Source organism: Triticum dicoccoides, chromosome 4B (assembly GCF_002162155.2).
Source record: "Triticum dicoccoides isolate Atlit2015 ecotype Zavitan chromosome 4B, WEW_v2.0, whole genome shotgun sequence".
Taxonomy (NCBI): domain Eukaryota; kingdom Viridiplantae; phylum Streptophyta; class Magnoliopsida; order Poales; family Poaceae; genus Triticum; species Triticum dicoccoides.
Window position 1 is genome coordinate 45,777,738 of NC_041387.1, and position 12,417 is coordinate 45,790,154.

Genomic DNA, 12,417 nt, shown 5'->3' on the forward strand with positions numbered 1-12,417 from the left:
GATCTACTGCTCCGTCACCATTTCCCTGTTTCAGTATGTGTATTGTTTCTTCGTGTGATTTGGTTTGGTGTCGTCGCCTGGATGATCTCTACTTCAAGGGTCACAGCGATCAGCGGTGTCTTTGAAATGCGTCTGTGCTATGCCTGTAACTGTTGTAGCTTCCAGTCTGTAACAACTGAGCTGAACTGCATAGCCGTCTGTAGTCCCTGCATCTGGTCTGTTGAACTTTGTCTCCAATACAGTCATCGTCCCATCTCCAAGCATATACGTCTAGTGCCTGTTGCCTTCGCTGTCGGTTGAAATCTTCCTTGTCTGATGCACCTTGCTTTCTCTCTTGTGCTTGTACTATGCGGACCTGTGCATCGGAGGAAAGTGGTAGCGGAAAACATGTGCCGTTTTCCCCTGTTTTCAAGTACTGAGACTGACCCCCTTCCATAATCATTTCTACCACTCTTCTTTCACGTCCCTGCATTTCTCGAGATCCCGATAGTTCAGAGAAATATCAAAGATGCCGCGACATATCCCTGTGAGCACCAGCAAGCTTGTCGATAAATACCTTTCATCTTTTGGCCATGGGCACTGGTCATCGACATATCCCTGCAGGCAGCCTCTTCTGAAGGTCCACAGCGATCAGCAGCACACTACTGTTTCTGTTCTACGAGAGCTCCACCCAGGCAGTATTGTACTCCCACGGTTGGTTCCTTCCAGCCATAGCTTAGAGAGTAGACTATACTTCTTTAGCAATCACCAATCAGTGTGTGTGTGTCTCGGCATAGTTTAAGCAAGAAACATGTTTGTTTTGCCACAGTTCTCATGCTCCTGATTGACCCCCTTCCTATCCACAACAATATGACCTAACTTTGAGAGAGTGGATATGCATGCTTCTTGTAATCTTGTTGACAGCCCACTTCAGAAAAAGATGAACGGGATGGATAGGCATCCTGTGGGCGTGGCGAGGTCAAATCTCCCTGTGCGCCGAGATATTTGTTGTGCCACTCGCTGCTCTTCTCCCGGTCCACAGCCCAGCTCGGGCCGGGCTCGGGCTTTGTTTTACAGCTCGAAAGGTAGTTTGGGCCGGGCTCGGGCTTCTCTTTTTCTATTTTTCGGGCCGGGCTTTCGGGCTTCAGGCCGGGCATGCACGTACACGTATTAAAAAACAACGTTTGGACCGGGTTTTCGGTCTTGATTTCGGGCCGGGCTCGGGCTTGAAATCAGGGAGTATTTCAGGCTTCGGGCCGGGCTCGGGCTTGAGAAATGAAGGTCGGGCTTTTACAAGCCCAGCCCAAAACCCGGCCCGGCCCGACATTTGCCCAGGTTTAGCCCAGCCCCCCTCCCTGCTCCGAGGGGCATGATGGCAACGCGATGATGCCATCCTGAGTTGGTGCAGCAGTTCCACCTTTGTCTACATCGCACAGGTTTAACTACTACGGACCCCACGGCCGTATTTTTGAATATATATAAGGTACTTCCTCCGCAAAAAAATATAAAAGTAGTAATCTAAACGCTCAGTGATCTAAATATTTTTATATTTGTTTACAGAGGGAGTAATACAGAACTTCTCTACGCTTCTGTTCAGTAAAAGAACAGAAAAAAAAACAGGTGTATATTACAGTGTCAGACACTCCCCTTCCCACTCTGAATTCTTCCTTTATTTTCTGGGCGGTTTTCCGTTCTTGAAGTCTGGACGGCCGCTTTGCCTCTATCATTCTTCACGCAAATCGCATCCGAAGATCTTGATGGTGGTATGTTGGTGGGCCCAGAATTTCTCTACGCCTGAAGATCTTATTTTGTGAAACACATGGTGCTGCTCTACGTCCTCTGCCGTCTCATTCTTTGAGATGACTTGCGATCGAGAACATCCAGCAGGTCCACGTGAACTTAAAAATTCATGTCATTTTGTGCAGTCACCTTCACGTCTCTGCGGCAGACCCTTTTCCTTTACCGCGACTAAATCTACTGCAACTTGCCACCAGATGCTTGCTTGGGCGAAGGATGTGGGAATATAATCATTTAAAATCCTGTGATCGATATCTCCTGGTTAATTACAGCTCTCCCTCATCTTACCAGCTAGCAGCTAGGTTTTTTTTTGTCTGGATGGTGGTCTGTTGCTAAACCCTGAAGCTCTGGAGCACTTCCATATCAAGACATGCCATGCATGATGCTTGGCACTCGCGTCACGTACGCGTCACAGACAACCCGAAGCAGCTGGAGGCGATAGGGATTAGCACAGGATATGAGAGGGGAGTGGGAGTGGCCGAGCCACTTGGGAGAAATTGCAGCTGCAGGGATCACATATATCTTGTTGCAGCCCTGGTCAACTCTCATCAGCCGACGGATATGGATTAGCTAGCGTGGTGCTCCTCGTCTAGAGAGATGGGTGTGGACGGATTTGCATGAGCTCCCATGGCGACGGATTTGCATCAACTCGGGGAGGAGACGTCCACGAAATCACGAGGCGAAGAAGCGCTGGCAATTGCTTCTAGGACACCCCGTACGTGGCAGCGGCAGCTTCCTCGTTGAAGATCTTCCACACAAGTTGGACCCCGGGAGGGGATAGCCGTGCGGTGACGCATTGTATGGTACCAAAACAATTTGTTTTTTTACTGATCAGAAGCCACGGAGGCAGAAATTCGGCCCCAAAACAATTTGTTTTTTTTACTTTTTTTTTACTAAAAACAGGCATTTAGAGAATAGATCCAAGTATGTGCGTTCGATTTTGAAACTTAAACATGACCATTTACGACTTGTGAAAAAAATCACGATTTGGTTGTTTTGGTAGTACTCCCTCCGTCCGGAAATACTTGTCATCAAAATGAACAAAGAAAGATGTATATAGAACTAAAATACGTCTAGATACATCCTCTTTTATCCATTTTGATGACAAGTATTTTCGGACGGAGGGAGTAACTTATAACTTGCACTGTTTCTTGACCATTTTGTGAATTTCGCACAGGACGCAAAAACACCATACCTGTATTCATTATCGACATGCATGGTTTTTTTCTGTACTTCCTTAAAACTTAAATAATGTGATTTTAGAATAATTTCCTATAGAGATCATACATGCCTACATTCTATAAATCTGCTCTAGTTCGGTGGACAGTATAATTCAAGCGGACGAAAGGCAATTCATATGATTATTCTCTACCAAGGAAAACAAAAGCACATAAAATTACAAATAGCTAAATCCAAACACAATGCTACAAGTTTAACATGTCCCATCGAGAAAAAGAACTCGATTTATGCCGTCATACCAATAATTGGAGTAAATGATTGTTTGTGCCGTGTCGCACAATTCAATTTTTTTAGTCCCCAAAAAAATGTTTAGTTTCTTTTGTGCATAACACCAAGTAATTCAACATTGTGCTTCTTTTAGGACAAGTCTTACTATAAACCTAAGTACAATGCATACATGCCTAGGTGTTTTTTCATAATCTTTAAAAAATAAATAATGCGTTTATGGCCAAATTTCATATAGGGGATCATACATTCCCAGGTTCTAATAATCCGCTCTAGTTTCGTGGACAATATAATTCAACCTGACAAAAGGCTCAAATTCATGTCATTATTTTCTAAAAGAGAAAACAAAATCCTAGATGATTACAAATGGATAAATCCAAACACCATGTTACAAGTTTAATATGTTCCATCTTGATTTATGCGGTCGTACCAAATAATTGGAGGAAACAATAGCTTGTGCCTGGCACACAAATCAATTTGTTCCTGCAAAAAATGTGTTTAGTTTCTTCCGTGGGTCGTGCTTCGTTTGGGGCAAGTTTCGCTAGAAACCCGAGTACCAGACATGAACACATTCACACATCGACTGTTGATGACTAGAGTCGCGGAGATTCAAGATTGACAAAGTCAATATAAACGTTTCGCACATCACCCCACACAAAAAAAATCACTTTTAGTGAGACACATAAAGTGTCGTACCTAAATGTTAATCCATGGCATGACAACCTATGGATATAACCACTCTCTTAAACCATCCAACCCATGGTTGGGTTTTTTTCCAGTAATTTCCATCTTCGACCAGCCACCTTCACCATAGGAAGCCGATGATGACACTTATATTCACATGTAAAAAGTCCTAATGTAATGCAAATATACTATCTACTTCTACTACTTGTAAAAGTATGAGTTTGGTGAATCCAAATGATCTCAACCATTCAATCACCTATGTCCAACGTCTCATGCTGCTCCAATGATGTATCTATCACATCACTAGTATACTGGAAATAACAATTGCTCTTGGAAACACCATTAATTGCATTATTTCCAATTAATCTTGAAAAACAACACTAATTATAGAAATATTCTCCGTAATGGCATGCTCTAATGTTTTATATCCCCTCAATCGTACCAGGACACATCCAGTAATTTGAATAAGGACGGTGTGTGGAAGAGTCTTCCTACACCGATGCATATGATCACGGGGACTGTATGCCTCGCAAACCCCCAAGATCCAGCAGAAGTACTCGGTCGAGCCTTCCAATCGCCGGTGCATGTGGAGGCATCACCTAGAGCTCGACCGGAGTAGTTACGAAGCAGCATCGCCTCGACAACCCATATGTCGCGAGCCAGGACCTTTTTGCACTGGGGAGTGAGACTGAAGGGTGCACCACATCTTTTGAGTGGAGAAACGAGGGTGCCGCGGCAGGTATGCATACGATGCAAAGTCAGGACAACCAAACCACCACACACAACATAGCTCGGATTCCAGAATGAGCAAACATAAGCAACATTCATGCAACGAATGAGGAGAGTCGTCACAGTGGGCAATGACTAGGTAACGCCCCTTGACATGCTATTAAAGTGAATGCACAATCATCACTAGTTACCTTACGTGCGTGACAGGATGCGGGAGCCATGGTCCTAGAGGGACGGTAAGACATACACAATCTAAAGGCTTTATTTCACTGCTTTATCCACACATTTCGTTTCGAAGAACTCTTTCCCCGCAAAAAAAACAAAAACAAAAGATAAGACGTTTCCCTTGTAGTATGTTTGTTGGCTAGTAGTAGCAGCCAAGTAAAGAGAAACCTTAAGCATAAAGAAACTGAGAAAATATGTAGTAACAAGAAGGAAATTGAGAAGAGAAAGACAGAGAAAATAAAGAGAAAACGCCAGGGGCAAAACCGTAATCCGGCGACACTTTGTTTCCATGTCCCAAAGGCGAAGTTGCTCCCGTCCTCCACCTACAAATACGCACACGCCCCCCATCCGCACCCCCCTCTCTCTCTCTTCCTCCTCCCCTCTCCCTCTCTCTCCACACGGCGCCCTCACGCGCACGCACACACATACACCTGTCTCCGCCTCCGCTCCGCTTGTTCCCGAGTGCGCTCGCCGCATTCCGATCCCGCCGGCCAATTGGTTCGGCGCCGGCGCGGGGGCGATGGTGTCGGGCGGGTGCGTGGGGACGGAAGGGGGCGCGGAGCCGGAGGAGTCCGCGGCGGCGGCGGCGGTAGCGGCCGAGGAGGTGGTGGCGGCGACGGCGCCCGCGCGCGCCAGGGAGCTGGTGGTCGGGTACGCGCTCACGTCCAAGAAGGCCAAGAGCTTCCTCCAGCCCAAGCTCCGGGGGCTCGCCAGGTACCGACGACGTCGCCTGTAGATTTGTCCGGTCGCGTTCGTTTCAAGTCCATCTAGGTGCGGAGAGATAATCTGGTTGGAAATGCGCCGATTGTTTTTTGGAGACGATTAACATGTCCTGCATTGGGGGGAAAGCGCTTGGTGAGACGGCCCTTGTTGTTTGTCCGTGTGGGTTGGATGGAACAGGAAAAACAATCTTGCCCAGGTTTTCGCACAATTTGGAAGATATAGCGGAAATTCATGATCCTTCTGGTCACTCCGTCTGCAAGAGGAGAACTTACTGAATGATACATATATCGTTTCTTAATGTTATTGCGTTAATTAACACATCGTTCATTGACCTCTGTTATTGATCGGAGAAGATTCCGGACACACGGGGCCCCCTTCTTTAATCTGCATAGGGACGGAAATGGCTAGTGCATATCATTGTCCCACCCACTAATTGTTTGTCCGAGTTAAGAGATTACAAAGCTGTTGAGCACAAAAGGAAGGGGAATACTTTAGCTTCAAATAGGATTAAAAGTGGGAAAACGTTTTTGTCAAGTTATAGTCCAAAAGGTGGTGAAAAGGGTTTCTTGATTGATACTCCCGATCGTGATATCCATTAGAGTATTATCTGCTTTGTTTACCTTGCACGGTATGCTTTATAGGCTTTTATTTTTGGTTTATTATGCATTATGGAGGTTTTCTTGGCATCTGTTTCAGTAATTACCAGCAATTTCAGATAATTTTAGAACACCTGTTTATTCAATCAATGAATCCGAGTCTCATTTTTGTGGTATCATTGTGCGCACTGACTGAAATTAGTCTATTCAAGCACGTCTTTGTATTGATGCTGTTTTCTTTGGGATAGGATAGTGACATCGATGCACTCCCTGTCTTATGGTAATATTATATTCGCTTCCAGTAGTGACCCTTTCTTAATTTTTTCACTAAACCGTAAATTAAGTAGATCCCTGAACTAATGCAGGAAGCTGCCACTGAAATGCTCTGTTTTGACATTCTTCAAGTAATTGTGTGTAACCTTATTACAAAATGTTTGTGTTATTGACTGGTGTGACCAAGTGTGTATGGTAAGCAACTGCAGGATTCCAAGTTGTCTTAAATACACCAGAGATCTAAAATATGTCATCATTTTGCAAATTGCAGTTACATGCTCAGTTTTTTACTTGGCAGCTTGTGCCATCCTCACATCACTAGGACAAGAGCAGGATGTGGATTGCCGAATATGAAAATAGTATAGGTCCAGCATGATAAGATTCTGATAATAGTTAAAGGATCCACATGATTTAACATGTGCAGTACCTTCTATCATGCAAATCAGCACATCACTACTGCTCAGTGTGGACTAAAAAATTCATTCTAACATAATTATCATTAAACTAGGTTCGTCTATCTTATATAGTGTTCAATATTCAATATAATATAACCCGTAAGCATTCATTTCAAGACAATTTACTGCTCATTTTCCGTTGTCTGAGCATTTATTAACGTACAAGAGGTTGGAGACTTTAAATATTTGCATTGTTTTAGGGGAAATGCTTTTAAGTTGTAATTTTAGAACTTGGGTTAATGTGTTGAAGTGTGGCTAGCCGCCAATTGCTTACGTTGGGCAACTGGTGCTGCAGACTTATTTCTTAGATTTTCCAGATTATTTGCTTCTCATCCTTACAAAATTTAATGCAGGAAGAAAGGCATTCAATTTGTTGCAATTGATCAAAAGCTCCCGCTGTCAGATCAAGGCCCTTTTGATGTTATTCTGCATAAGGTAGCTATATGCGGACTATATTTAACTCCTACCCATGTATTTTATGTCAAGGGAGTGTTAAAACTTTTAGTACTGTTCTCTGACATTTCCTTTTTTCGCAAAAAGTATTTTCTTATTCATTAGCAACAAAATGATAACATTGTATTTTCTACAGTTGACTGGAAAGGAGTGGCAACGACGGTTGGAGGTCAGTAGCATACAATATGTTAAAACCACTGTTGAACTTCTCTTTGCAAGACATGTTCAATATCTTTGTAAGACATTTTCAATATGGTTATTTAAATATTATGCACCTTCTGTCTTTTTATCATTTTAAACTTCCACTGATGGTTTTGCATAATTTTAATAGGAATATAGAGAGACACACCCAGAAGTTACTGTTCTTGACCCACCAGGTGCCATAGAACATTTGCTGAACCGCCAATCTATGCTTCAAGAAGTTTCTAAACTGGACCTTGCGGATTGTCATGGTATTTTTTATGAATTTTCTTCTAACTCATGTTTGGAAGTAACCCATCATCCTTACTATGATTATACAGAAATTCACTTGCCTTTTCTGGTTGAACAAAATTAAGTTCGTTATATTTGGATTAATCTCGTATTAACATGTTGCAAATACTAGTTCAAGTAATGATATGGGTATGTTAAGCGTATTTGATATGCTATTAAATGTAGTATTAGGCAATGTGTTCCACCCTACTGTACATTTGGTAGACGTGAACCCTTTATTCTCTTGTAACCTGAACTATCATATTTTTTGTCACGCTGACCCCTTTACTGTTGAAGCTTGTGATCCTTTTTGATTGTTCATCTTTTATCTTTACACACTTTAATTGGCAGTAAGCTTTTATCTGCTTTCATCGAAAATTCCCTCCACTGTCAGTAGCTTGGATATCACAAATCATTTACATATAACGATTCACTACCCTTATGAAAAATCAATTACACCAGAGTGTTTCCGAGGGCGAATCCACTTTGAATTTGATAAATGTATTGCTTGTGAAGTATGTGTTCGCGTATGTCCGATAGATCTACCCGTTCTGGATTGGAGATTTGAAAAGGATATTAAAAGAAAACAATTGCTTAATACGGGTTGGTTCTTGGAACCTTCTCAAAGGCTGATTTGATCACCATGTGCAGTTGATTTTTGCAGGTAAAGTTGGTGTTCCGAAGCAGCTCTTTGTTAACACAGACCCACTGTCAATACCAGCTGCGGTTATGAGGGCTGGGCTATCGCTTCCTCTAGGTAAGTCTGCCTTATAAGGGCAGTCTTCCTCTTTTCAGCTACCATAAGACACTCTGTATCATAGAAACAAAATTCAGGTCACCATTGCCATCTCTCACAGGTGAATGGACATGCTTTGTCCTATTGACTTCTGTGAGAATTTTGTACATGCTAGAGCAAGTGTTCATTTTCCAGCATCTTTCCTCCATTTCTTGCCTGGTTGATCGGTTCATATGATTGTCATGTTGAACTAAAACGACGACGAGTAAATCGGAACGGAGGGAGTAAATATTACAGCTAACATGACAATCATATGAACCGATCAACCAGGCAAGAAATGGAGGAAAGATGCTGGAAAATGAACACTTGCTCTAGCATGTACAAAATTCTCACTTCTGTAGTCTGTACATTTGATGGATAGGTAGTAGGTTGCAGATAGCTTGAAGGATGCAAATCCAATCCATGGTAAACTAACTGGTTAGGTCTTCTCTATGTAACCTAATAATAGACAAAATAAAAATGAAGGTCTATTAACATTAGACATTGCTATGCTTTTTGTATGGCTCGATCATTCCAAGGTGTCTCTAGGATTTTCTGTAAATCGATTGGAGTGCTCCCTGTTCTTTTTTTCTGTTCTGAATGAGATATAAGCAAGGCATCTTTCAGTCTGAAGAGTAAATTGCATTTCTCGCCAGATATCATGTCAGTACTCGTGAGTTCACCCTGTATGTTCACATCATGCACATAACATAAGTTGGCCTTCTCTAGTTTTGATACCACCCCTACAAGCACACCCAAATCCACAAAAAGAAAAAAAACCCCACAGAAACTGGCACAGGTGCAGAAGCTTTCGAGGGCACTCCTCGAGCCATAACTTTCCTCCGGGGCCCTTCCTTTTGACCCATCGAGGATTTAGTGAGAGCTCTTTACATCTCTAGGCTCCACCGTGCGGCCTGGACAGAAGGAGCAGCAGTTTGACCCTTTTTAGGGTCTGACTTCATAGGCTGTTTATCCCGAGAATGCTTGACATGGACCTCCTCCTGCATGTCAACTCCACGTGTCACCTGACTGCTTGCGCCATTAGTTTTTCTCTTAACCTGGACTGTACCTGGTTCAAAGCACATAACTAGAGCGAGTTCAGTGGTGTTATATACCTTGTTTAGATGGCGCAACTCGAAATTAGTTACTCCATGCCTGCTCCAGGATGCAATTACTCCAAGTAACGACGGCGAGTGTTTGACATTGTTGTTTGAAATGAAGTTTAACATAAATTTAGGCTGAGTTAGTGTTTATACCTAACTGGAGTATTTAATTATTGGCATTACTGGGGTCTGTTTTAGATCTCCTGGCAATTTGTCTTTCCAATATGGCCTGTTAACCACTTATACTATGTGCAGTGGCGAAGCCTCTGGTGGCGAAGTCTCATGAGTTGTCTCTTGCTTATGACGCAGCTTCCTTGACGAAGCTTGAGCCTCCGTTGGTTCTTCAGGAATTTGTTAACCATGGTAATATACTTGAATTTTATCTGGTCGTTCCTACGAACATTTTTCCAGTTCTGTATTAACCTTATGTTTTTGTTTCTGTCATTTATAGGCGGTGTCTTATTTAAGGTCTACATTGTTGGAGATGCAATTAGGGTAGTGCGTAGGTTTTCACTGCCTAACGTGGATGAGGGTGATCTATCAAACGCCGGAGTGTTCCGGTTTCCGAGGGTCTCTTGTGCTGCAGCCACTGCGGAGGATGCAGATCTTGACCCCCATGTTGCTGGTAGACTTCCATTGGGTTCTCTTGTCTTAGAGTAGTTGTTGGCATGTTGCCCTTCTACATTGATTTCAGAAAGTACATTTGTCAACTGATGTTTTTACATATTGCATCAGAACTTCCTCCAAGGCCACTGCTTGAGATATTGGCAAGAGAGCTGCGGCGCCGACTGGTACCAGAGATTCTTGCACTTTTTAGTTCTGCTTCATTTGATGCCATATGATTAATATCATCTGTATACCTGATTGACAGGGTCTTAGACTGTTCAACATAGATATGATCAGAGAGCATGGGACAAGGGATCGGTTTTATGTTATAGACATGAACTATTTTCCTGGTATGTGATCAAACTTGTTTCAAGAGTGTCTAATTTATCTGATATCAGTTTGAGCTGTCTTCTGCTTACGAGTTTTGAATAGCACATGAATTTGTTAAAATAAATAAACATTATTACTTCTTGGAGAACATTCTGGATTATCACTTTGGGCAGCCAAATGTCACATGGTTCCTTATTGTTGCATTCTCAAGAAATGACCGGTCTTGGATACACTGCGAAGTGAGATGTTTACCTCCCATGTCAGGCTGTCAGCTAACTCGTTGTATCAACGCAATCTGGCCAGTAGGTGCAGAATGAGGATAGGACCATTATGGCATTTTATTTTATCAAGTATTAGAAATTCCTCAGACGAATCTTTTTTGGTTGCAGGGTATGGTAAGATGCCTGGATACGAGCATGTTTTCACCGACTTCCTGCTGAGCCTAGACCAGCAGAAGGAGTTCAAGCGACGACCGGGCTATACCTCGGGCGAGGGGTGAAGAGTCGAGACCGACCAACTTCCCTCTGACCTTTGCCAGTATGTTGTCTCTTCGCATTCGCTGTGTGTACAAATGAATGTGCATATCAGGAGGAGAAGGATCATCTCATCTCATCTGTGGTAGAGTTGGGCATCAGCAGTAGCGATGATAAGGCAGCAGCGAGGACTGTGTTGAACTGTAATTATTAATCCGCATTTTGGCGCAACTGTGTTCTCTTCATGTTCTCGAATAATCTCGTTCGGCCTATCAATGGAATCGAGCGGGTATCTCAAAATTAAACTCAGGTGTAGAACAATCCACGCAAATTTCCCTACCGTTTGTGCGAGGAAGAACAGCATACTACTCGTTCCTAGGCTTGTAGCGCGCCTTCTTCGCCCTGACTATGTATGTCTGAAGCTTCTGTGGTGACACAATGTCAAGGTATGTCTGAAGCTTCTGTGGTGACACATTGTGAAGGTATGTCTGATACTTGGGTGGTGATACAGTGTTAAGGTTTAGATGTGTATATATGTAGACTAGAACGAATTTAGCTAGCTGACCCCTTAAGCATGTACATGTGGTAGCCGTGAGTATTACTTGATGAGATGCAAGTGGGACTGGCTGGTGGTATGAATGCAGTATCAGTTTTAGGCAAGTGATAGGACTAATTTATGCCTACATAGTATGCCACTTGCACCCGCCGTGAGTACTTGCTTGGCGAGTGGTTCGGATAATTTCTGCTTGAAATCATTTCCAAATCTTAACAGCATATGTTGTGCAAGAGATTTGGACATCTGTTGTGTAGGCCTTCTGGCAGCAAGAATATCGGCACCGTCCTTCTGTTTGTGTGTTGACTGAACATAGTCCCCATTAGCAGCTCCGTTTCCTTTAATCGGGTCACGGCCACCATTACTCTGGAGCATCAACAACGAACTCATATAGCTGGCCAAGTGACTCCTTGTTACATTCACTAATGGTACTGGTTTTCCATGGAGTTGATCATTCCTCAGCTGCCAATTCCTCCAGATTAACATGATAACATTCTTCCTTTCCCTGTCATTTGTTCGGGCTAGAAGATCAAGCAGCCACTCCGGTCCAGAATTAACAAGTTCTTCCCGGTCCGGCAGTTCCCACTCCTCTCTCATCGCCTCCCACACTGCATGCGATCCAGGACACGTTACTACAGCATGAACATCATATTTGTATAGATGACGGGTTTTCTTCAACTGTCATGTGGGAAGTCATTCCTTTATCATTTCCGGGCACAGATCTTCAT

The 12,417-nt window shown here is 43.2% G+C and overlaps 1 protein-coding gene across 3 annotated transcripts; it reads left to right on the plus strand.

Moving 5' to 3' along the window:
- Nucleotides 1–5,239: 5,239 nt before the first annotated feature.
- LOC119294902 (inositol-tetrakisphosphate 1-kinase 3-like) lies at nt 5,240–11,585 on the plus strand. 3 transcript variants are annotated; one of them, XR_005143595.1, is made up of 11 exons: nt 5,240–5,592; nt 7,279–7,360; nt 7,515–7,547; nt 7,710–7,830; nt 8,514–8,606; nt 9,983–10,090; nt 10,179–10,352; nt 10,463–10,518; nt 10,599–10,683; nt 10,875–10,965; nt 11,053–11,189. XR_005143595.1 is itself a non-coding variant. In XM_037573184.1 (10 exons), the coding sequence occupies exons 1-10, from the start codon at nt 5,399–5,401 to the stop codon at nt 11,160–11,162; spliced, it is 1,056 nt and encodes a 351-aa protein (XP_037429081.1). In that variant the 5' UTR covers nt 5,241–5,398; the 3' UTR covers nt 11,163–11,585. The 3 variants fall into 3 exon arrangements, 2 of the variants coding, with proteins under 2 accessions (XP_037429081.1, XP_037429083.1); XM_037573184.1 differs by lacking the exon at nt 10,875–10,965 and having other exon boundaries at nt 5,241–5,592; nt 11,053–11,585; XM_037573186.1 differs by lacking the exon at nt 10,875–10,965 and having other exon boundaries at nt 5,577–5,592; nt 7,515–7,614; nt 11,053–11,585.
- Nucleotides 11,586–12,417: the final 832 nt, after the last annotated feature.

Coding starts and splice junctions, on each gene's coding strand:
- LOC119294902 (XM_037573184.1), top strand. CDS start 5,399: ATGGTGTCGGGCGGGTGCGTGGGGACGGAAGGGGGCGCGGAGCCGGAG. Junction 7,831..8,513: donor GGACCTTGCGGATTGTCATG/GTATTTTTTATG, acceptor TGATTTTTGCAG/GTAAAGTTGGTGTTCCGAAG. Junction 8,607..9,982: donor TGGGCTATCGCTTCCTCTAG/GTAAGTCTGCCT, acceptor TACTATGTGCAG/TGGCGAAGCCTCTGGTGGCG.